Source organism: Microchirus variegatus (assembly GCF_963457635.1).
Source record: "Microchirus variegatus genome assembly, chromosome: 8".
NCBI classification, from domain to species: domain Eukaryota; kingdom Metazoa; phylum Chordata; class Actinopteri; order Pleuronectiformes; family Soleidae; genus Microchirus; species Microchirus variegatus.
Genome location: NC_139809.1, coordinates 18,936,216 through 18,963,368, shown reverse-complemented (window position 1 = coordinate 18,963,368; position 27,153 = coordinate 18,936,216). Strand labels below are relative to the sequence as shown.

The following is a 27,153-nucleotide window of genomic DNA, read 5'->3' as shown; positions in this document are numbered from 1 at the left end:
GATGATCATCCTTGCCATGCCACGCCACCCCCCACCTCACCACACTCCTTCCTTCTACCACTATCCTCACTCCTCCTTTCTTCTCTCACGATTTTAACTCTTCTCCACGCATCTAGTCCTTTACTGTGCCCCAGTTGGGTCATCTCGGTCATTCATTCAAACCTGTGGGGGATTTAGTTACCAAAACTTAATGAGGCAGCCTCAATGAAGTCTGCACATACACTTGCACAGACATAAGCTCATCATTTACAGCCATGTGTGTGGGTTTTATTTGGCCTAATTTATCACGACACCAGTGGCAGCTGGTGAGATTTTTAGTGCAAGAGTTTTTACTTCAGTTAAAACACAAGGAACAGTGTTGGCTTGATATTGTGTTTTGGAAAAATATTTAATTTCCATTCACCCATATTAAAATCTTCAACAGACCCTTCACTTACGATCATACATGAAACGACATGGTATATTTCCCAAAACTCTTTCCCTAGCTTTTCCTAGCTTTTCCTGCAGTGTTCTCCTCTCAATCAGTTGTTTTTAGAGACTTAACCGAGTTCCTACCTCATACCTTTCCTCCTTCTCACAGGAAGGCTCCTTCAACTGTCCCTCGTCCTTCCATGTCCACTGAGACTTAAAACATAAATGTTGTTAGGGGCACAGAAAAGCTCCAATTGGATTGGAAGCTCCAATCTGTAGTATTAAAGGAGCAACCTTTGCCACTTTATAAAGAGAGTCTATGGCAAAAGATTCCTGCGCCGTGGAGAGGAAATACATCACCTCTCAACTCTCAACTTCAGTCAAAGCAGAACATTTTAAATCTACATTTTTACTGAAGATTATGCATGTTATACTCACTATAACGGCTACCTTGCTAATTTGAAAAAAATTCCATCCATCCACTATTGCTATCCACTATATAGAACACCAGAGTAAACCCATCCACACACGCGGAGAACATGCAAACTCCATGCAGAAAGGCCCTCGTTTCCGACCAGGTCTTGAGCCTGGTTCTTCTTGCTGCAAAGGCAAGAGTGCTAACCGCTACACCAACCGTGTTGGCTCTTTTTTGATTTTATCAAATCAAAGAAAGTCTGTGATTCTTCATGAGGGACCAGTGTTGAAACTCAATAGATGGCAGTTTCGTGTCATTTATTCCTGTCGCCATTGATGTGCAATCCATCCATTATAGTAAAATTCTTAACTTGCAGTCGAACACGGAGCTACATTCTGCTTTTGTATTTATTGTTCCATGCACTTTAAATCTTCTTGACATTCATTAACAGGCACCAGCCTCTCAAAACACAACACAGACACACGCGTGTTAAGCCCCACCGCTCTCTTCTCCTATGGATAAAGTGCTCCATCTCTAGTCATACGGACAGCCAATCGTGAACAATAAGAGATCTCGGTCAAGAGGTGAGCTGAATGCTTATCTGACTCACTGCGATGATGAGATTAAGTTGGATACCTGAAGGGGAGGAAGTTCGATACCCAGCCCTAGTTGGAAGTAACTCTTGGACACCACTGTGGGTTTTTAAGGTAGTTATCTGGACATAGGGTGAATTCCAATTCCTTGCTTAACCCTCGATCTTAACCCTCAATCTCAAAAATGCGCGCTCCCTCTAGTGCAAGTGCTGTCCCGATTCTCAGAAAAATTAAGTTGAGGGGCAAGTTTAAGGGCTGTATCGCCCTCAATATTGAGATTTTCCGAGACCACCCTTGGGAGCAAGGGCTACCCAGAATGCATTGCGTGTTTTCACATAAGAAAGATGGCGTCGAAAGCAGCGAAGCGATCTTTTGTCAACAGCCGGCCGGTGCGCACACGCGATCGTTTGCTATGGTTTACCCTTCAAATAGCCATGGTGTGTGGTAACTGTCAGCTGAATATGTCCGTGGTTGTGGTATTTGTATGAGTATCATCTTATAACTAACTGACAACCTAATAACTTGACTGACATAAAATATAAATAAATAATTGTGACGTAAATGTGTTCTTCTTCTTTTTTGGAGTTGACAGACTGGACACAGCTTTCGAGTTATTCTGCCCCCTACAGTCTGAAGACGTATCTGCATTTAAGGGGTGTCCCATTTCTAAGTGACAAAATAACCCTCAACACTTGGTTTTGAGGGCCAGTTAAGATTAAGGGTTGAGCTTGAGGGTTAAGATTGAGAGTTAAGATAGGAATTGGAATTGGCCCATAGTTACAGTTTACTTTAAAGGAGAGAATCACAGTGTTTGTTCCTTTTACTCTTGTCTAAAAAACAAGATGTTACTTACTACAAATCCAGAGCAACACATTCTCATCCCATACCGTCATATACAGCTTGTCAAAGTGTGCCTTACAGACGCACAAGATATGCTTGCACATCTGAAAGAGACTCACAAAATCTGAGCGTCTAAATGCGCTGCCCGGTGCATCTCTTTCAGACACGGAATGATAACTTGTGCATCTGTAAGGAGATGCTGTGGCACAGTGGCAGTTTATGACTCTCAGAATAAAGCCCAATTTATACTTCTGCGTAAAGTGCTCTGCGTAGGTTACGCAGAGACTCTGGACACGTAAAAAATATTTCGTGCAGTCGGAGACGACGCAGAGGCTCTTCGACAGGCTCTGCGTCGTCTCCGCCTGCACAAAATATTTCTGAAAGTGTCCGTCACTCCGTCAAGGGACAACGGAGACGGCAAGAGCTGCGATTGGTCCTCAGGACAGGCCGAGCTAAGCTGCTCTGTGCCGGCTCACAGTGAGCACCGAGCGTCCACAGACATGGAGCTGATCCCCGCCGATAACGCCGCTGCCAAACTATAAATATGTCATATCTTAACACACACAGCACATGTTTAGACTCTAAATGGCCAATTTCTCACCTCAAATTATCTTAAAACTGCGTTCCGTCACAAAGAAAAGTGAGAAACGGCTACTGTTTCAACAACAACAGTCTTTCTCTCTCTTTCTTTCTCGGACGCCATTGCTCACTGTAGCCTGAAGCAGAACAACCTTGCGCAGCGACCCCTACTGATCGGGCGGGAAATTGCAGTGCGTGTCCGTCACCACGACGCAGAAGTATAAAGGCTCGAGGCGTCTCCGTGGTGACGCAGACGGATAACGCATACGCAATCGGAGAAGTATAATGTGGCCTTAAGAACGAGCTACCACACCACACCAAAAAAATTACAGGATTATCTGCAGTTGCTAAGCTATGCTGCTGTTTAGGGGAGCCAGTTTCATTTACTATGATAGAGATTAAAAGTCAACTTTCCAACAAAAAAAATAATAATCCAATCCACTGTGACAGCACTGCTCAAACAAAAAGCTAATCAAAGTGTGAGACATCACTTTCTCTTGAAGGCATCCAGGCCTGACAGAATTAATCAGCTGAGCCCCTGTGGTCTACATATAGAGCTGTGACTGAGGGAGTTGGAGGATAAAGGTCAAACTGTGTTCACTGGTTTACACCAGGTTTTATTACAGAGTATTTGATATATTTACCCAACCTGTTCACCTTCTAACCCGCGTTTCTATATATACCTGGTTATCTAAAAGTCGTACTGTAAATGCACAGCTACACACAAACACACACACATGCTCGTTTTTCAACTGGAACACATGCAATAATGTTGCCCTGCGGCTCCAAAAAACAGGTCCAGACCATAATAAAGGCTTTACACTATGAAAGAAACACAGTAAGGCAGCTCTGACACCTTTGAGCCTCCCTCGACGTACACACAGACACACACACACAAGCGCTGAGCCTGGCCACAGGTCAGGAGAGCCTGTAACTCTCTGTAGTCCATGAGAGCAGAGCCGTTTGAACCTGTAATATGTTCCTCTCTCCCCTGGTGCCACTTGTTGGGGTTTTAGTGCTGGGGAAATTACACCTGCTCTCTAGCCTGAGACCAGAGCTGGCACACATAGAAGGCGGAAACTGAGGATCACAAAACAGACAAATACATGAACACACGAGTAAACCTTTAAAGGAAGGACATCCAGATGACAGCTGTTTGACAAATGACAAGGGAGTGTGTGTGGGTGTGCATGTGTGATGTGCTGCATTTATTATCCCAACATCACTGATCAACAAAACATTTTATAGGAGTGCTTCACACACCATTAATAAACTGGTAAAAGTACAAGCAGCCCAAATAGCAATAACAGATTAACAGCCCTGCTCTGCTTCTACCAGGCAATGCTGCCAAACGGATAAACAGAATAAAGAATGTGACCATGTCACCATAGACCATTCCCACTGGTCAAAAATGCATTTAAACCTGAATTTTTACTGGTTTTGACCATAATAATAAGCATTCACTCCCGCGTCAAATGACTGCAATGTAGATGGGTTTTGACGGCTTCATCTTCAATCGGCATCAGTGGAAATGTAAGAGCCGTGTGAATATGATAATTTCTGCTTCATTTCTGGCAGTTAAAGGTGAAGTAAGTAGTTTATAGTGACATCGAGAGGAGAGGCTGAAATTTACAACAACGAACTGCTCCTCTGCTCACCCCCAAAGCGACGCTTGATTTGTTCTCTCGGGTTTGTCTATACAGGCTCCCGTAGAAACATGGCGTCTCGCTGCTAACAGTGGAAATGCAGCAGCCCGTGACCATGTTATTTTACATGACTTTTTGAAACACTACGAAAATTAAACAAAAACTATTATACAGCGACTAGACAATGCAGGAGCACATAATATGTATAAAAAAGTGGATATTGGGTTATATAAACCCATAAATACTATGCAGTGTCCCTTTAAGTGAATTCCTGTACAACACTATGATGCGCTTTCAATTTAAGGGATCCAAAGTAAAAGATACAAAAACAACAACCATAATGTAACTTTGTCAAACATGGCAGCACAAGATGGCAGCCTTCATAAAGCACAGTGCTTGACTGAAGTGTATATGAAAGGCTGATTCCAAGGCGAAGAAAAACAAACATTTATTTGGACATCTATGTTTTTCAAAACTGGAATTACACTGAGGAATACTGTATCACTTTTTTTATCCAGTTTCATGTCTGACAGATGCACATCTGACCAATCGGAATGCATATTTATTGATGAGTTACTGTTGATTTATTGTGGATGTGAAAAAATTAAAACAAGCAAATTTGCAAGATTGTGACAAACAGAACTCTCTTCTTCAGTGGTGGTTGTACAGATATCTCTTTTCTTTTCCTTGTTACTGAGAATAATAACTACCATAATAAATACTCCACCTATTTCTTCGCATGATGCATTTTTCTTTTTCCCGATCATTTATTTGCTTCATCGTGTCTTGCTTCATGTGAATAGTAAGGGTGCATCAAAATTCACGTCCAACTATTTTGCTAATTTCTTGCCGTTTATTCAGTTGACCATTGATGTGCAAAGGCCTTTACTCATCAGTTTATCATCTAAATATTAAACAAAACGAAAACAACATCCAGCCTACTCTGAAAGTCAAATGTGAGCCAAGAGATAATCATTGATATGGGGAGGAGAGAATGAAACTAATAAAAAGGCAGTGTATCAAAGTATCTCAGTTAAGCATTAGTCACGTGAGGGCAACTATGCCACAACTCTGGTGTTCTCTAAATGAATCCCCCTCGTACCATGCTTGATTTATGGACCTGTAAAAACACACGTTGTTTTTAATCTACTGCTGCCTGAATCTGCCTCTCTAATGAAATGTGGATCTGTGTGTGTGTGTGTGTGTGTGTGTGTGTGTGTGTGTGTGTGTGTGTGTGTGTGTGTGTGTGTGTGTGTGTGTGTGTGTGTGTGTGTGTGTGTGTGTGTGTGTGTGATAATGATGTATGGGCTGAGGTCTGATTCTTTGAACATGAATTTTCTCTGATAAATATGCATTCAGTTACACAGACTGATTAAGCTGTAAAACAGTGTTAACTCTGTGTCAAAACACATACAAACACACACACATATATATATATATATACACAGTTAGATACACACACACACACACACACAACTTCCCAGAAAAATAATGATAGCCGTGCCTGAGGCAGGATTGTTTGGATGCCTGGAGCGGTTCACTGATATCATTTCCATGAAACCTGACTGCAGAGGATATCCTATAAACACAAGACAAGACTCAAGTGACACAGCCATATCAGCAAAAGCTGAGTCGAGGCAAAAGTAAAAAAAAAAATATTTGCAGCTTCAGCTGCAATTCTACACCAAAATACTGCAAAAACATTGAAAATATACAATTAACAGAAAAGATATTGGAAATTGGAGAACATTTCATTAAAGAGAGCTGTTATACTTGAGTGGTGTTTCATTGACATATGACATATACCCTTATACCCTATTCCCTGCTCAAGAAAAAGCTGTAAGCATTCAGGGTCAAATGACTCAGAAATGCAAGCATGTTTTTATCGGCATTAGTTGCAATCGGCAGTGGTGGGAAAGCAAGACTCAGGTGAACATACCAATTCCTTCTTTGTCTTCTGTATTTTTCCTGCATCATTTTCAGAGCAACGCTATGACGCAGATTCATCTTCTGCTTAATAGAATTTAAAGCGGATCTAGAACAGAAGTACCAATTAATGCTGGGTTTTTTTGGTGTGCGCCATTACCTCGTTTATGAAGCCCTGAAGGTTCAAAACAAACAGTTCAGCCACGGCTGAGAAGACTGTGCTGTATTGTAATCTCGGCTCAGAGAGATCTCTGAAAAAACCCGGTCCGGTTACATAAACTGCATTTCTCCTGAACAGTGGATGCTCCTGCTCCGGGCACTAGTCCGGGCACATCCGGTTGCGTACCTTGAACCGCAGAAGAAGAAGAAACGTCCGTTGTGGAGGTGTTACGCTTGCGAAAGTGTCTTCTGACTCTGGGTTTGACTCCGGGTCTGACTCCGGGTCAAAGTCATAAAAGGGACTGCGGCGGGGAGTCGTGAAGAAGCTATTTTTAAACATTGTTAAAACAATGTTTTGATAATGAGTAGCAGTGCATCCACCGGTCCAGAGGGGGAGCTGTGCTTCTGAGAGCTAATGTGCTGAATATGTCACTTCCAGGTATTGGCCAATCACAAGACAGTTGGGAAAGCCCTCGCTGGCTGGCCAATCACAACACAGTCTGTCTTCTGGGTGTGAGATTTCAGTCTGAAACAGGGTGGCTGACGAGAGCTTCAGTGAGGAGAGATTTCTATCGGCTCGTTTACAGCAGCTAGGAGGTTTTTGACCATAAAAACACATTACATTAAACATAAAAGTTAATGTATGTAAGTAGACCTCCATAACTAACATATATGTGTGATAGGACCACTCTATGGGAGCGCTAAATAGCCATGAATGTTTGTACAACTTGGGACAGTCGTCAATATTTTTTCTTTCATAATTCAGATCAGTTAAATGATTGACAGCCACACAGTTGAGCAACAGATAGCACCGTTTCCTCACAGCAAGGGCCTTTCTGTGTGTGGGGTTGGCATGCTCACTCAGTGGTTAATTGGCCGAAGGTGTGAATGTGAGAGTGAATGGTTGTTTGTCTTTGTACACTGGTCCTGTGCTGTGACATGGCTACCTGTCCTTTTGCCCTATGTCAGCTTCAAGTCCAGCACAAACTTCATGTGGAGGATAAAGCGACAGACAATGAATGAGTAATGTGAGATAGAGAGGGACCGGAGCACTGAGCGCCATGCTGTTATTTTCTTCTTCCTTTATCCACAGTCGGAGTGACGACCTGTCCAGCGACAGTGACCCTCATCTGGAGGATAAAGCCGATGCATGACAGAGGCATAACAGTTACAGCTGCTTGTTGACACACACTGGTCATGACCTGACAATTGTCTATCCCTCACCACAAAAAACAGCTGACAACAGGCTACATACATATACAGTTCTACCATTCTTCATTTTTTCTAATCTCTATTTAGTGAAACACAATCAGACATACTGTAGATATGAAGGGCACCAAACATGAAACGTACACATGGGAACTCATTAAGTTCCCATCTCGTGCCTGAACAAGAGTTATGAAAGATGATGAGAGACAACATCAGACAATTTCTATCTCATGGAGACATCAAACACAGAATTACATCTAATTAGCCTATTGCATCTCCTATGAACTTTATCATTGGATGTGAGAGCTTGTGCTAATTTCAAACTGTGCTAAAGATGTTCAAAGAGCTCGGGGTAATAGTAGATAAGTGTTATAGCCATTTGCCAGATGGTTTCTGCATTCAACATTACTATGTTTGCTTGTTTGGCAGACATCGACAAAGCCTGAGTCTATTTGGCTACAGCTTATTACAATTGGCTCATCTCCTGATTGAAAACATTACAGTGTGTGCTGGACTTTGTCTCTCTGTGGTCAGCACTTCTCACACTTCAATAAAAACATTCTCTGCTGGCAGCGAGAGAAAATGAGAGGAAGAGTGAAAGAGATCCAAGCAACCTCTCACCTCTCTCATCATATAAGAAGCCCCTCTTCCCAGGGCTATGAGACCTCCTTCAGAGGAGGAGAGTGAAGGAGTGAAGGATGATACTCCGTCAGGATCAAACAACAAAGAGGTGCTGCCTTACACATCCTTCCACAACCTGTCCCCTTCAGTGGCACCGACATCATTTAAATCATTTAAATACTCCCCCAACATGACCTGTGGCAAGTGACCCGTCATTCTAATGCTCACACCTTCGTGTGAGACGGCTCCTGAACTGCTTATTTAGCAGAAAATACCACCCGGCTAACTATGTGATTTATTCAAAATTATTCCTCCACCGTGTTCCTTCACAAAGAGCGTTTGCCCATAGTTCACTCTGGTCCAGGCAATTAGGAGCAGAGCAGACCACACCTCTTCAGGAGACGGAGCACCTGGCTGTAGCAGACAGACATAAGGAGGAGGAGGAGAGTCGCAGCCTTTCATGACGGCCTGGAATAACTAAGGAGAGCAGTGAGGGAGAGTGAGGGAGTGAGGAATGCAAGCCTGGCACTTTAGGATTCATTTAGGTTCCCCCCATCTCCCTGGTCACTTTATTAGCAGTCTGGGAAGAGTGATGCATGTCCCACAGCTATGCAAAATGCATAATCAAGCATTTAAATACACACCATGTGGACCGGTGTGCGCGTGTGTGTGCGTGTGTGTGTTCAGTGACCATGCACGGGCATGCTCGCGTGCATATAAACTGTACTTGTGACATGTATTATAAAGACACACACACAAGCTCGTGCACACACAAAAATGCTTACTACTGTAAAACCTCAAGGTATCCGACTCTTACAGCTTTGCACTAACAGTCTCCACTCCACAAAGCCTCCTTTAGTATTCCCACAAGCTGCATTGTCACTGTCACCTGTGTAATGTAAAGAAATCCTCAATGGTATATTACAGTAAATCCTCTTGTAGTTCCAAAGCTTTGTGCGGTTGCTTGTCGGAGGAATCAGAGCTGGACAAATTTGAGGAGAAAGGGGATTTTCCTCATCAAATTTACATATAGCAATTCCACCTTCATTCCATCCATCCTCTTCCATGCTCTCCAGTGGCAAAGCTGATGTAGCACGTACTAGTTGGGGACGTGGGACCTTTTTATTCCCAGTATACAGAGAGAACACGAGCGGCAAACAAACATACTGTATAAATAAGTAAATAAAGAGAGAAATGAGAGGGCCTCCCTGGAGAATGGGACATCTGATGCTAATAGATGAGGAAACAGGCCGATTTGCACAGTGCCTCATCCTGAAGATAAGGAACAGCCTCATTTCCCTCAATGATACAGTGGATGGACCTGCGATTGGAGGAGAGGACTGGAAGAGGTGGAAGCAGTGGCAAAATGTCAGTATATTCAGGGACAACCTGAAAACCAGCTGCTTAAAGGTCCAAGAATAACAGCAATAAAACAGATCACTAAAACAATCGAAAATCGATGGATGAGTGAAATGGAAAGAAATAAGATACAGAAATATTAGAATTTAGAGTCCTTTTTGCCACATAGCAATCAGTGATAGTGAATTTGACCTCTGCATTTAACCCGTCCTTTTACACACCAGTGGTGAACACACACAGGCCAGGCACGGGAGCAGTGGGCAGCACTTATTTGTGCCCAGGGACCAATGAAGATTACCCGTCCCAGTATTTAAACCAGCGACCCCTGGTTACATGCCCTATTCTGATGCAGCATAAGAAAAATGTAATACGGGATAAGGAATCAGGAAGTACATCAGCCCAATTTAGTTCTCTTGTATACTGTAAATGCTCAAGTACACCTATTTCCCTCTTTTCCATACAAAATCCCTCTCATTATTTCCAGTCTTTTTGTTTTTTCGTATCACATTTTCCATATGCAGAAATATGATTTGAGGGAAGGCCCAACAAAAAAAATATGGTTTAGTGGAGAAGGTCGGGGTGTTTTTTTATTTAACTTAAAATGGATGGCTGAATAATATCCTGATTATTTTTCTCAGATTTTCCTTAAATGTGAATATTTTCTGTTTTCTTTGCTAAACCTAATCCTTTGTCAAATAGAAAAAAACAAGTGGTCAAAACAAGACGTGAGAACATCATCATTTCAACACTTGGGAAATGCCTATTATTTATCTGACATTTTATGACCTAAACAACTACTCGATTAATCAAGAAAATAATAGACATTTTTCCATTATGAAAATAATCATTAGCTGCTGCCTTGTTTTTTTTTTTAGGTCAAAGACGGAAGAAAATTAGCTGTGTTAGAATGTGTGCATTCATGTGGTGTTGTAACATCTAATGTGGTTGTGAAATCACAAGCTAAAAAAGGTCAAGTCCTGCAAGATATAAGTCCTAAAAATTATGACTTGGAACAGTGAGGAGTGATGCAGACCCGTTCACTATCCTGAGAAATGGGCTGCCATTTCCTGACTCATTACGGGAGAAAGAGGTAAAAAAAAAAAAAAAAGTGTTACAGAATCAACGGGAGAGTGGAGGGAGACGCAAATTTTTCGACGTTTTTGGGAAAATAGATTAAACAAAAAAAGAGAAAATGCCAGGAAGCGAGAGAAGAGAGGGGAAGAGTGAATAAAAGAGCAGCATCCTGAGGCGCTGGAGGGGACTACAACCACCAGGTCAGCATTTCACATGTGTCACTTCCTGTTGGCCTTAGCAGGAGGAACATGGCATGGCATGGTGACCAAGAAGGGCCACAAGGCCTGTCAGAGTGACACAGGAGGTTACGCACCAGGCAAATAGACACATGCATCAACACACACACACACACACACACACTCAAAACAAGCTTGACTCAGGTTAGACGTAAAGCTAGTGTGACTAACAAAGGCGTCTGAATGTACGAACGCATCCTCAACAAACATCGTCATGGAAGATATTGTTTTTTGAGTAGAACACATCCAGAACTTGTGACCTTGCATGGCTGTACCTTACTGTACTTATGAAGACCATGATGCATGCGATATAAATCAAAGGCTATGAGCAGAAAAAAGTCAGTGTCCATGTATACATACATATACATATACATAAACATAAACATAAACATAAACATAAACATAAACATAAACATAAATACATATACATATACATATACATATACATATATATATATATATATATACACACACATACAAATATACATATACAGTGGTATGCAAAAGTTTGGGCACCCCTGTAAATTTTCATGATTTACCTTTATAAATCATTCATCACTCATTCTTTAGATAAGAAATTTCAGTTAAAGCTCACATTGAGTGTTGTGATTGGCCAGCCAGCGAGGGCTTTCCCAACTGTCCTTTGATTGGCCAATACCTGGAAGTGACGTAATCAGCACAGCAGCTCTCAGAAGCGCAGCTCCCCCCTCTGGAACGGTGGATGCACTGCTACTCATTATCAAAACTTTGTTTTAACAATGTTTAAAAATAAATATAAGATTATCGTGATTAGTCGACTAATCGAAAAAATAATCGTTAGATTAGTCGACACCAAAAATAATCGTTAGTTGCAGCCCTAATCTTAAACTCTGACCTCGAGAGGACACTAATGTGTCATGAATAGACACATTATGTGAAGAAGATGAGGACGCTTGAGAGAGCACAGGTCATCACCTTTAAAGGAGAACACTGGACGTCTGTGAGTAATTGTGTCAATTACTTGGGTGTCACAGCACACTCCGCTGACAAAGACTGGAAACTGCAGTCATATGCACTAACTGTGAGTAAAACGGAGGAGCAGCGCCATAATAAAGAGCGCGCAGGAGATGATCACTTTCTTCTACATACTTTTAATTGGCCTTGATGTCTCTGTAGTTTAGCCTGGATTTGTTTTTTTGTTAATCTTAGTGCAGACAAGTTCATCTGTTGTTCACAGGAAAGGATCCATGTTTGAACTTAATTACGCTATTAAACAACAGTATGTGAATGTAAATATGCCTCTTTTGTGTAAATGCTACATTAATTCTGTGATTCTAAATACATCAGTTATTACAGGCTTCAGTATTAAGATTAAAGGTTGTAATTAATTGTGATGAATCACAGCAACTTCTGTGATTCATGAGTTGATTTAGTTTTTTTAGTATTGTATGTACATAAATATATTTGAGGCAGAGAGTGTATTCTTTGTCTGATTTTCATACCTAGCGGAGGAACTGTCTGTCTGCCATCGTCTCACTCCGTCTCACTGGCCCGTGTTAATGCTACTGTTTGACATTGCAAGCAGCAGGCTTTTTTTTTCTCCCAGCAGCCTCAGTGGACACTGAGCTTTAGCCTAATTGGTTCCAGAGCAGACCCTGACAGAACTCTCTTCAGCGGCACACAGCCATATTAATACCCACACACACACACACACGCACACACAACAAAAACAAGCGCAGCAATCAGTGACTAGCTCACTAATTAACGCCTTTACAAAGCATCTCATTAGCATGTGTTGTAGAGAGGGGCAGTAGGGGAAATAAGCATTTTGGATATTAAAAAAAGAACTAAAGAAATTTTAAAAGAAGACCATGGCGCGTGTCTGTGTGTGTGTGTGTGTGTGTGTGTGTGTGTGTGTGTGTGTGTGTGTGTGTGTGTGTGTGTGTGTGTGTGTGTGTGTGTGTGTGTGTGTGTGTGTGTGTGTTCTATTCTACTCTATTTGGGGGCCAAGGGCCTTGTATGGCCCACACAAAGCAGTGGGCTTCATCTCCTGGGAGTCTATACAGCTCTCTGAGGGAGACGTTGGAGTCAAAGATAAGCAGAATTTTAAAGGCAATCAGGAAAAAATAAATCTCTGGTACGCAGGCAGCTCTTTGGTTGTTAACCAGCAACTTAACCTGACTGTACTGTGAGCAGAATAGAGGAGAGGTAGGTATGAGGGGTGGTGGTGGGATCATGACGTGCAGTTAAAGCTTAGGGCAAAGGCCAACAACTGCAGCGCTCCCTGAAGAACCCCACGGTATTATACAGCACATAATCTAGAAAATTACAAAGCACATTATTCAAAGTTTCACCAGATCTATCGTTTTTGTGTGTGTTTTTGGAGCATATGTGTATCACACTTCACACCCTACATTTTATCTTTATTCATCTTCCCACCTCCTTCTGCTCTCCCTCCATCTCTCCGAGCACCCATCTGCTGCTTAATCCCCCACTGGTTTTTACTGTGGCTTCATCACAGCCTGTAAAAACAGCCGCCTTTGAACCCTATAAAAGCAACCAGCATCAGGCTTATTGTAAAACACAATCATAAGGTAAATGTTTATCCCCTCTCTGCCACTCTAAACTCCCCTAATGAGCCTGCTGGAGGGAGTTTCACCTCACAGCTCGAGTAGAGGCAAAACAGCACATTCTGCTCAGATTAGACCTACAGCACAGGCGCAGCTAAAGCCCCATCATCAACACAGAATGGAGAAAACATAGCAATAAACTCATTTCATTAGAAAAAAGTTTAGCAAACATGCTGTTTCTACAAGCTCCATTGGGCCAAACAAACTCCATAATGGCAAGAATGAATGAACAGCTACATTAGCTAAATATAGAAGCAAACTAGGAATGACAGATGATACATTAATCAATTCATAGCCGTTAACAACTCAACTTATTAATGATTAATTAAGTAGCTGACAAGTTTATGTCATTTCTCTGGTCCCCACATGCTGTGTAATTAAGACTCATACCAGCAGAAGGCCAATATAAACCAAAAACACTAAAATAATATCTGAGATTTAGAGGTCCAGTGTGTAAGCATTAGTGACATCTAATGGTGAGCCTGCAGGCTGCAGTTGACAGAGGATGATTCCTTTCTTGGTTTGTGTTGTAAGCATTTGCTTCAAAATGCTAAACACACATCTGTTTGGGCTGCCTCCAAGACGGCAGCCTCCATGTTTTGTTTTTCAATTACGATATAGTACCTCCTCAATGTAGGTAGAGTCATCCCAGCACGGCTGCATGAAACTGCTGTGACTTTTGATACGGAACACACAAACAAGTGACTCGTGACTTGTAAAGCAGTTTTCAGTGTAACTGAATCATTAGTATCAGTTCATTAAAAAGATTTGTTCAGTACTTCTCGTGACTCTTCCTGTGACGACACTCTGACCAATCAGTGGCCGGCAGTCTGTCGATGTCACATTTTAGTATCAGCTCAGCTCGCTTGGAACCTCACCAGAGTAGGTAGTAAATAATTACCAGGTACCAGGTAAAGCTATCGGTAATGGAAAAGCAAAATAACCGCGCTGTGCGTAGGCGAGTCGAGAATCGCCAGGACCATGTAGTGGAAAAGCGCCATAAGGCTTATCGAAGACCACGAAAGTCAGGCAATTTTTAATTTTACAGAAATTCTTCTATGTTGTATAGTAGACCTTTAACGGTGTTGTCTTACAAGTGTTTAAACTCCAAAACAAAAAAAGATGAGACTTTCTATTATTTATTGTTAGTGATAACCAACTATTGCTCATTAAACTATTAGTGGTAAGGGAAAGGGAAATGCCTGCTTTGCAACCCTTAAATTAGAGGTGGGCAATAATCAAATAACAATACAGTATATATATCCTAATATACTTTTCTTCAATTTCAATATAACGTAACATTTATGCACTGTGCAAAGACACTTTAAGGCACCACATATAATTGCTATTAAATGTTTTGTCAAATATTAGTCAAATCTTATTTGTTGTTTTCCGTCTATGAAGAGTTCAAATTTTTCATTTTAAAATTCTCATTTTTAATAATCATGTGACATGTCACAATGATTGTTCATATCCACTGATGCGAAACTGTCTTAATGTGATAACTTTCTTGGCCATGTCAAACATATTTCCATACTAGTCGTAGTAAACGTGCAGGGCAGATTTCTTCCAGGAATTCTGTGTCCAATGAATTGTTCTGTTTGTTCTGTGGCCGTTCCTGGCAGACCACAGTATGCTTTCCTGGGAAGGATAAACCCTGACCTTGCTCTTCCCAACAGCTAGTGGCCGTTCTGACCTGCCCATTATCCATGTGTGACCTCCCTATTATACCCACTGTCAGAGCACGGTGCTACGCTGAACCACTCCGCCCCGCACTGCGGATGAGCCATCACTCTCTCCTCTGAACGGCAGCGCTGTCGCCCACACAGCCAGAGACACACAGAGAGTCAGAAAAATACAGACTTCAGAGTAATCGTCAGCAGGTAGTTAGAGGTCAGAGGTCCTGTGCAATCGGGACAGCAGTTCCACTCCTGGCAGCCGGAGCGGAACTCTGAGAGAGACCTGGAAGTAGATATGATGACCTTTTGTACAGAGGACCCCAAAATATACCCTCTTATCAAAATGACCTTAACGTAGGAGCATGGGAAGGCGAGCAGAGCCTATCCATCATCTTAAAGATTAATCCTCCTCTCTATTCTTCTCCTGAATCTATTAATAATGTCGCCAGAGGGGAGAATTTGCAGCAAAGATTTATTCTGATATTGTGACTTTTATTCATTAGCCTATAACAGGGGGATTCCTTGAAAAGGAAATATGGTGTGAGCTTAGGGAATGCAAATTCTCTACTTGTGCTCCATTTGAACGATAGAGAACTCTATTAACTTGGCCTCTATTAAATTTGCTGACATTCTGCCCCACCGCATGCCCGTGTACACCACAAATAGGGGAGAATTATCATTTATGCCGGAGAGGTCACCAATCCTCTGAAAGAATTCTAAACAGCGATCACTTGTTAATTAACGCACATTTAACAACACGGTGGATAATGCTGTGGCAGGTGTGAAGCTTAGAAAATCAATTTGACTACAAAATCTGGTACTTGGGTCAGAGCTTTTCCTCACTCGTTTAGACAAAGCAGTTACATTAATAGATCTGTACACTGGATTTCACACTGCGGAGCAGCACTGACAGCCCCAGGGGCGTACTTCAATTAGAGACTTGGGTGAGTTGAACACTGCAGATCTACTCTCGCTCAAAGGCGTTTGTCTCTCTCTCTCTCTCTCTGTCCATATCTGCAGTGAGCACTCACTCTCCTTCCTCTTCAAGTCCTGCTCTCTGTAATCAACCCAGTGCTAATGGCTTATTCTTTCTGCTCCAGCACCCACATTTCACTTGTTTATTTTCCCACACTCGTAAATCTGGGGACACGTCACAAGCGCAGCGATATTAGAGCAATAATCTCAGGTAATTATCAGATGCCCTCTCTCGCTCTCTTGCTTTCCATTTTCCTCCCTCACTTTAACTCTCTCTTTTTCCCCCTCTCTCTTTTTCCAAAGACACTGAAACAGAAACAAAGAAAGTTCCTTTTCCCGTGCAGATTTTGAGAACATAAAATCTCAACCTCAATCCATTAATTAATTTAGCCTATGTATAAAGCAGAGAAATGTATCTTATGACAGGGAAGTTCATTGAAAAATATCCACACAAATGTAGGAAACAAAGGTGTGTAACCAACGGTGCACAACCAACAACAAAGTGCACAAAATAAAGTATTTCATAATTATACTATGTAATACTTCGAGGTTACTGATTTGCAACTGAACTGCAAATAATTTTAATTGAATTAGTCAAGTCATGTTTAAATTAAATATTCACTGCGTTACTAGATTTAAAACATGATGAAACGTTACCACATTACTCTGCATTGAAAAGCCGCAGAGCTTTCAGGATTCAAACTGCTTCCAACATGTATGAATGACATACTTTTAAAATGGTACAGAACATAAAACAATCAAAAGAAATAAAGGAACACGAAACTGTGCTCCGACTGTGTGGAATAAATAATAACTGTAATAAAATCACAGGACTTTAGACAATCTCATACATGGAAATAGTCCCATGTCATTCACATGTGGAACAATGTGCATTAAATAGAAGCCATTACGATTCATTAACTGTGTTTTATTTGTATTAATATAATGAAGTCCTGCCACTGTGCTACACTCTAAGCCTTATGAGGTCACAAATGTATTGCATTTCCTTTTTTACTTACCCATTCCTGCTGGATGAGGCTAACAGCCTGGCTGGCCCGGGCCAGGTTTCGACACGCCAGGATCACATGGGCGCCGTGTAGAGCAAAAGACCTGGCTGTCTCAAAGCCTGAGAGAGACAGATGAATAAGAGAGAAATGCTTCAAAGATTAGTTTTTTATTTCTGAAGATAACTTTGATTCTCAGGGGTTGAATCTAATGGGGTGGTGGGGGTGAAAGTAAAAAAATAAAAAATCCCTATCAATTTTCCATATAATTTATTTCATGGAGTTACCCAGTGGTATAGGAGAGGGAGTTATTAATTTCTCTCTGAAGTGATGAAACTGATGGAATTATTGTGGTTGAAAACGTCCTGTTCTGGTCTTAAAGAGGAAAGTTTTGGATGTGATGGTGAGCTCTCAAGATGCATCTCCTTTCAAACTGGGAGGGAGGGAGGGAGGGAGGGAGGCTGTTAATTGTGGTGGTAATTACACAGAGATGGCAGTAATTATGAAAACATGACTCGTAATTGTTGGCTGCCACTTGAACAATTGAGCAGACGTGACATTCAGACTGAACCTCGGTGTGATATTTTCAAACATCAAAGGGCCTCTGATAAGGGCGTCTTCTCCCATGAAACGAGGTCTGCAGATACGCGGAGAATTTATCAGTCTGAGACTACTTCATGGCTCTATCCACATCATGTAGTCACGATAAAACTGACAAAAACCCAAGATAGACGGAGAGAAGTTCATTTCTAAATTACAAGTCTAAATGGGTCATTTCAACCCGTAGGTTGAATTAATTTATGAGATTAACTTTTTTTCCTTCACCGTATTTTTATTTCCTTTGACATTTACTATCCTTCAAAGTGTCGTGGAAAAGTTCAACGGCATAGAGCGCTGGCACATTTTTCACTCCACCTACACAGTGCATACATATCCACAGTGAGGAGTCCTGATTGACAAACTGACGGCGACAATAAGTGATTGTGGCAAAGAGGTTCTGAGAGGCAGAGTGTATCGGAGGGTGGATTAATATGAACTGTAATTAGATTATATGTCTTAATCTGATTTTCATTAACAGCAAAACTGGGAGGCCTAATTGTGAGGAGAGTGTTAGGGACTAATATCTATTAAAACTCAAAATTGGAGTAGGATTGGAAGCCCTTTCTGACAAGTGAAGCATGGAATTAAATTATATGACACCTTATTAGGTGTAATGGAGGGGAGTGTGAGCAGAGATTATTTCACTCAGAGGGAATGGAAATGAAAATAAAAACAACGTGACACAAAAAAACGAGCAGTGCGACTCTCGGGGTAAAGACATGCTTTTAAATCTGCAGGTGGAGCAGCAGGCTTTTGGAAACTAATGTCATAAAATCATCATACAAACAGTCTGTGTTAGACAGAAACATAAAAATAGAAAAATCTGAAGTGCTAAGGATGAAGGTTACAGAGTTTATTTAGATTATCTGAACAGACAACCGCAAACATGTCACTTTAAAAGCTTGTTTTTTTTCAGGCTTTAGAAACTGCAGAAGACTGCTGGTAAACAACAACACCTCACTCTCACTTGTTGTGTCTACAAACCATGAAAGTGGAATTAATCAACGCTGGTGTTTTCCATAATGGAGAACAAATTAGAATATGCAGCAACAACAGCAGCAGCAGCGGAGCCATGTATTTCCAATGAAAAATAACAAGGGCTTGACATTAATTGTGAAATAACGAGAGTGGCGTCGCTGTAACGGAGACACCCTGCCCTCTCACCCATGTTTGCCGGCAGAGAGGGCCGCAGTGAAATTAGTTCCTGGTCAGGTGTACAACCAAGAGAATGTGTTCCAGCAATGTACACTGATGGTGGAACATGACGAGAGGTCAGAGGGCGCTTTCTATTGCTCTGGTGAATCAGTAGACGCTATAAGCTGTTGTACAACACACAGGAGGGCCAAGCTAATGGGTTGTGCTGTTCTGCTCTACCGGCTTCTTTTGAGCCACTGACATTAACATGGTAAAAACTGAAATATAAGAGGAAGAAGAGGAGCACACATTTTGTGATAGTTTCTTAGTGGTTTAAGAACCAAAGCTTAAAAACAAGCTGTTGGAAATAATCAAGACATGAAGTGATCTGGTTTGGTACAGTACGATGCCTACTTTTTTGTGTTTCCATTAGGAATAGTACTAAAATGGCCTAACTATTCCATTTTTCAGCACCCTCACCTTGAGGTACCGGAGTAAAATGGTATCTAGACCGGCTCCACCCACTACGACGATCTAATTGGGCAACAGAAAAAAACGTAATTCCCTCGCGATCAGTGTAAATATCCCATGGAGGCAAACGCCTGCAGTCTATTCTCATACAAAGCTTGACGTCTTGTTGAGACAAACTGAGCAGAACTACTTGATGTTCTCCATTGTTGTCTGCTGTGTTGCATTTGATGTCGTCAGTCGTTGTCCTTACACCTGTGAGACTTCATGCTACACTGCCATTGGTCACAGCCCACACCCCACTGTACCACAGAGGCTGTCTGCATGAGTCAGGACATTCGTAGGTACGTCTTGGTGTTTTCAGTCAAGGAGGCGAGCAGTGGAGTCAGACTTTCCCCACTCTTCAGTTGAGCCTTTTTCAGAGCTCTCTGAAAGGACATCTTTAAGGCTGCATATACACTGCAGGTCTTGATGCACAATTCTGATACGTTGCCTATAACTGATTTTTTTGGGGGGGTGGGGGCAACATGCTTATTGCGCTACATGCGTCTATTAAAAGTGAACCATATCTGAGATCCACATTTACACTGGTTTATCTCAACCCACAGGGTGACCCAAAAATATTTAGTAGACCAAACAAAGGTGAAAATGAAATTACTATGAAATGTAGAATTCCTTGCTTGAAAGGCTTAAAAGACAGGAAACCTTGAGTCCACTGGTTTGAGCCCTTGACCTCTATTGTACATGTTGAAAGAGTATTTTTACGTCATTCGACATGGTTCAAAATTTTTCTAATTCATCCGATATCGATGCTTGACTCTGATCTGATGACATCTGAATCCGTGCTTTTTTCCTGCTTAAACAGTCATGGGTTCTTTTACCTTGTGCAAATACATGTATTTATTAATTCAATCTGATTTTGGTTCAAAGCATTTTCAAATAGTGTAAGCTGAAGGTGAGACACTTTAGATTCTTTATTTTTGTACTTGTTCAATCCTTAGACTCATAACGTGACGGAAATACAGTAAATGGCTCAGCTATTGTTGAAAATTTGCTTTACTGTGTGAGTATAATGTGTAAAAATGTATTATAAAAAATGTGTAAAATGTCCATTAAGCAGTGAATGCGCTTCATGGTACATTAGGATCCTGGCCCTACTGATATCCCCCAATAATGAGTGTGATTTAGTGATTTCACGCTTTGTTTGTCCTCCCTGGCCCGCCGCCCCTCTCCGGATCCCCCTCGTACACAGGTGTATTGGCTCAGTGTAATGAGATCATTACCAGCCTCGTCAGTAAACGTGTTTATTTGGCAAACCGAGCCGCCTGCTCCTTCTCTCTCTTGATCTGCATCCAAAGAGGCATTTAACTAAAATAAGCTCCGCAGTACAATTGGGCAAACAGAAGTCAATTCAGATCATTACAAGACCTGTGGGTAAACGTGTCACAATCTCCGTTCACCAGAGCTGAATTTGTGACGGAGAGAGCAACACAGATCATGAACATGTAACAGATTGCTGGATCTCTGTTTAATACGTCCTTTTTACCTCGACTGCATGAAAATGGATTGTGTTATCTTTTGAGAGGTCATGAACACTGAATTTGAAAATACATTCTGTGTATCTCTTATTTGTAGGGGTGGGAATCACAGGGTACCTCAAGATATGATGCGATATGTGATACATGGCCCACGACACCAATATTATCACAATTAGGGATGCACTGAAATGAAAATTGTTGGCCGAAACCGAAAACCGAAACTGAAAAACCTAAATAAAGTATTATGCCAATTCTGTACCATTGTTTTTTAATCTAATTTTGTTGTTATGGCTGAGACTGTGTGTACTTACCTCACTAAAGTCAAGGCATTGCAATTACAGTATATTATATTAGAGAGCGTGGCCCTCATCTGGTGCAGACAGACAGGCCTTTTCTTTTCCTACGCACCTCACCGCCCGATCTCTGTATCTAACACAGACTGGATAATTTCACTACGCGCAGCTATATCCCCACATCCAAATAATGATCTTTATGACGCGGATCGAGTGCAGGTGATCCGAGTAGTAGTATTAGGGTGAATTCCAATTCCTTGCTTAATCCTCAATCTTAACCCTCAATCTCAAAAATGCGCACTCCCTCTAGTGCAAGTGCTGTCCCGATTCTCAGAAAAATTAAGTTGAGGGGCGAGTTTAAGGGCTGTATCGCCCTCAATATTGAGATTTTCCGAGACCACCCTTGGGAGCAAGGGATACCCAGAATGCATTGCGTGTTTTCACATAAGAAAGATGCCGTCAACAGCAGCGAAGCGAGTGCGATACAAATTAAGTATTTTCTTTGTTAATAGAGATATAAAAATGATGAAAACCATGGTATTATCTTAGTTTAGGCCCATATTATGGATTACTGACGTCATTGTTGCGTAACATTTATTTTTATTTTACGATCTTTTGTCAATAGCCGGCCGGTGCGGACAAGCGATCGTTTGCTATCGTTTACCCTTCAATAAGTCATGGTGTGCGGTAACTGTCAGCTGAATATGTCCGTGGTTGTAGTATTTGTATGAGTATCATCTTATAACTAACTGACAACCTAATAACTTGACTGAAATAAAATAATAAATAAATAATCCTGACGTAAATGTGTTCTTCTCCTTCTTTTTTGGAGTTGACAGACTGGAAGTAGCTTTCACGTTATTCTGCCCCCCGCAGTCTGAAGACGTATCTGCATTTAAGGGGTGTCCCATTTCTAAGTGACCAAATAATACCTCAACACTTGATTTTGAGGGCCAGTTAAGATTAAGGGTTGAGCTTGAGGGTTAAGATTGAGGCTTAAGATAGGAATTGGAATTGGCCCTCTACAATCTATACAATTGCAATGCCTTGACTTCAGTGAGATAAGTACACACAATCCCAGCCATAACAACAACAATAGATTAAAAAACAAAAAACAAATGCAGAATTAGCATTTGTTTGGTTTCTCAGTTTCGGTTTTGGCCAACAATTTTCATTTTGGTGCATCCCTACCTTAATTTATTAATTAAAATATTGATATTTTCCCTGGTGTATCGATTCTCATACTGCACAATAGGGCTGCCACGATTAGTCGACTAGTCATGATTAAGTCGACTATAAAAATTGTTGTTGGTTTTTTTTACTTTGTTTTCACTCTCAAAACTGCTGCGGCACCTTCCACTGCCGTGTCTTCCTCTCTGTCCGCCTCTCTGTCCTTGACACACATGCGCAGTAGTGATTTCACGGGAAGTTATACCAGACAGGCTTGCTGGTGTCATGGCGACCTTTTTGTAACGTTATAACAGTGCCTTATCCGTTTAAGAGCAGCTGCATGCAGGTGCGATAAACCGTATGTTGTACATTCAATTTACATATTATCCGATTAGTCGACTAATCGAAAAAAAATAGTCGATGATTAGTCGACTATCAAAACAATCGTTTGTGGCAGCCTTACTGCACAAGGAAGAACGATGATATATAATTTGACCGATTCGTTAAAATACCTTGGAGCTGGTCAGTGTCCAAAAAGGCACCAACTAACATTTATTTCATATAAACCTTTTACTTCTAATTAGGGCTGCCACAAATGATTATTTTAAAACAACGATGCGTCGACTACTAAATTAGTTGTCGACATAATCGTGACTAGTCGACTAATCGTGGCAGCCCTACTTCTAATTAAGCTGTAGTGTATTGACTTTTATTTATTGGCTGTTAATTATAACGATCACTGAGTAACTTTGAATTTTAAGACATAATGAAAATGCTTACCATGATAATGCCTAAACATTTCATATACCATCATTTATGAAACAAATACATTTTCTGAATGGAATAATATTTCTATTTTTATTATTTATTGTGTTAAATGTGTTTTTTCAGACATATAGTGCTAATGCAATTTTGTTTGCTATATAACATTTTAAATGGCACTTGGGTCCAGTAATTACTGTGTAATTGATTTAAAACAAGATGGAACATGAGATCACATTGCGATATTAAAGCTAGATAGGGTACAACTGGAGCGACAAAGCATTTGGTACAGCCTCGTACTTTGATTTCTTAGTGTGTACAACTGTGTACAAATGGAACAATTAAATTGCAGCCTTTGTGATTTGCTCACTGCCTTGTATCAAATGTGTGATTTCCATTTGAAAACTATTCATTGTTCAGACCTAGCATTAACTGTGATTACAAAATACGTTTGCCGTGACATCGCTTTGGTAGTTTAATGCAGTGTTTCCCAAAGTCAGGGTCGGTACCCACAGATGGGTCACAGGATTTCTTTTGGGTCCTCAAACAAATTTGCTCAATGTTTCCAACCTTTTATTGCAGATGTATGTGTATATGTTTTCAATTACATCCCTAATTAAGTTTTAAATGTAACAATTCAAAGAATTTGTGATTTGGCTGAAAAAAAATTATTTTAATATGGTCCACATATCGAATGTTTAGGAATGATTGGAAGATCAAATTTAAAGTCCCAACATTTACTTCCAAGCACAATTTCTCATCAATATCGCATATTTACGATGGAGTCGGATCATTGTGTTAAATCTTTTCGAACACATCCCTGATCCATGTGTGAAAGTGATGAGTCATGCTCCCTGAACCATTCTTTCAGTTTGAGCCTGATGAATCCTGGCATTGTCACCTTGGAATATGCCTGAAAAACCTGGTCATTCAGTGTATTTAGGTTGTCAGCTGACTTTTTGGACACATAACGTTGCTGAACCTAAACCTGACCAACTGAAGAAACCCCAGATCATAACACTGACGTCACAGGCTTGAGCAGTTTTTTTTTGGCTGGGAAGTGTAGTGTTGTAAAAGTAAATCCTCACATTTGAGAAGCTGGAACAAGGGAATCAGTTAATCAACTGATCTTTGCAGCTCTCATCGAAATATCAATTTACTGCTCAATATAAAGTAAACTACCGAGTGTCTTTTACTGTATATAGAAAGTAGTAAATAAGAGTGGAATAGAGTGATGTCAGACACAGTCTCACTCCTGAATATCTCCCTGATGAGTGTGATGCTGCGTAGCTCTTGTCCCAAGAAGTCAGGAGCAGCACGATGCCACCCCACACACACACTTTGTGACTTTTAAGATCCCCTCTAATTCCCCTCCATTAGTCCAAGAGGAGGGAGATGTCACCCCAAAAGTGGGATGTATGGTTAGTAATTACAGCCCAAGGTTGAGCTGTTCCAGGTGAGAGCACTGGAGTGGTTCTATTACCCCTCCCTGTTCCCCTTTTGCCTCCATCCTACCCCCCCACTGCCACCTCACCATCCATGCAGCACCTATCCAGTATGCACCTGCCCCCCTCTTCCTCTGACCCTCTGTGTCAACCTCTAACTCCCTACACAATCTCATCATCGTGGGCTCACAACGGCAACTCATGAAGACTACCTCACCCTCACACACACTGAGACCAGTAAACTTGACAAACACGCATCACACACACGCACAAGAATAAACACAGCCTACTCAAGCACACATATGTATCTCCTGAGAATTAGGACTATTTCCATGCTCATCATCAAAATCCTTCATCATGTAACTTTCATCCCCTCATCATCTGCACACTGTAAACTCCATAGCTCGATAAACTACTTGACTACACATAATAACCCACGAGTCAATATTATTTTACCTACAGCCTTTAAACACGTATATGTGTATATTCTATCCCCTCGCTCTCCCTCTCCCTCTGTCTCTCTCTCTGTCTCTCTCTCTCTCTCACCACATCAGTTCTATTATATTAGAGCTGTAATCATTATTGAACCCATCTGGCCTCCAGCATAATGCACTGTGCATGTTTCACCAGTTTCGGTGTGCATATCAAATTTCATCAGAGGTTAATAAAGTTGAATAATTTTGACTAACCAACCATAACTGGTTCTCATTTTGAAGCTAATAAACACATTCATGGAGGAAAGCAAAAGCCCGGTGGAAAAAAGATTTGAAAGATTTGTTTTCTACGATCTTGATTGCTGCATTCGATAAAGAAGAGACAGAGGGATGAGCCAATGGGATACCTGGTATCGCTCCAGTATTGGTCAAAATCACTTCATTGGATATTAGAAAAAGACAACCACAAAATGTAATAATGTGAACAAATAAACTTCCTCTGACCGAGCGGACGCAGAAACGTTCTGGCCCCTCTGTCCTAGAGGATGTTTCTAAAGGCTTAAAAAGGCAATAATTATAAAATAATCAGAATATTGGAGGCTTTCCATCCTCATCAGTTAAATTATTGTAATCAGTACCAGTTATTTTAATAGGTTTACCATGGAGCGCATGTGAATGTTCATATCCCTTTCGATATCAATTTTATTAAATCTCCTGTAACTACAAGGTCAAATTCTTCAGTTTAAGCTGCTCCAGTTTGTGCTCTCATATTTATTCCTTGCACTTGATCTTTCCGACATACAATACTTTCCGTCATTAAACAAGCATCAGCTTTTTACACACACAGCCTTGATGAGCTCCATCTCAAGACAGCCAATCATGAGTAAGGATGTCATGATACCACTATTTTGTGTCATATTTAGGCGGCTCACAGGACAACAGCTTAATAGTGGTCGTAGTAAGCAAGTTCAGTTTCAACTGTGAAAAGAAGACGGAGTTTCACTTGGAACGGTCAGGTTGCAGCAAGAGCAATTGCTAAGACGTCAGAATAGACGAAGCCATGAAACAACGCCAATGGACTACTGAAGTCTGGAAGAAGGTGTTATGGACTGATGAATCAAAGTTTGAAATCGTCGGTTCATCACGCAGGAGTTTTGTACGCCGTTGAGTCGGTGAAAGGATGATGGTGATGATGATGATGAGCCTCCTATCACGCAAGCTGTTGATTCTCAGAAACTTGTCTTCTGATTCTGTTGTTCGGCTTTGGGTCTGCCAGACCTCTTCCTGTCAGAGTTTCTCCCAGTTTCTTATTTTCATTTTTGTGTAACCTTACCCTTTTTTATTTTTTTTATTTTTTTTACCTCTAGCAGTTCACTACTTACCTTAGTACCATATCAAGCTATTCATTTAACTTGAATGGCTTGAATTTCAATAAAAAATTGAAAAATTGGGGTGTTCTTTTGACCGGTAGTGTATGGAAATGTGATGATTCTGGCTCCAGAAGGTGTGAATCTTCGAGGCTTAAATCTCCCTTAAGCAGTTTGAGGAGTGTCTACATTCAAACGACCACATCTTCTTCAAATATTATCTATGTGACATTGTTGGAAAGCTTAGAATCACACTTTCTGAAATCTGTAAATAACTCAAAATGTTTTGCCATGGCTAGCCACGTTTTTATCTGTCCGATAGCAAAACCTGTGATATATCCAGTATTGGCCTGATACTGAGTATCAGCTCATTCCTAATGATGAACACTGTTAGATCTCAGTCAAACAGCATGCTGCATGATTATTGGCTCATTGATACTGATGAGAAATTTGACATTGAATGACAACATATTTACAAAATTAGTTGACACAGAGGAAATCCCACATACTGATGTTCTGTGGATACCATAAAAGTATTTAAGTTTGATGCCCAGCCCTGGTGGAAAAAGTGATATCGAGCAATTCCTAACGCAGGACACGGGGCGCA

The 27,153-nt window shown here is 41.0% G+C and overlaps 1 protein-coding gene across 1 annotated transcript in view; it reads right to left on the bottom strand.

Annotated features, from left to right (window-relative positions):
• Window positions 1-27,153, bottom strand: part of wwox (WW domain containing oxidoreductase) — a gene marked incomplete at its 3' end in the record, with an annotated part of 195,891 nt that overhangs the window by 156,691 nt on the left and 12,047 nt on the right. Inside the window, exon 5 of the mRNA XM_083893489.1 lies at window positions 17,351-17,457. Coding sequence (XP_083749615.1) covers window positions 17,351-17,457 — 107 coding nt within the window. The remainder of the gene's footprint in view (window positions 1-17,350; window positions 17,458-27,153) is intronic.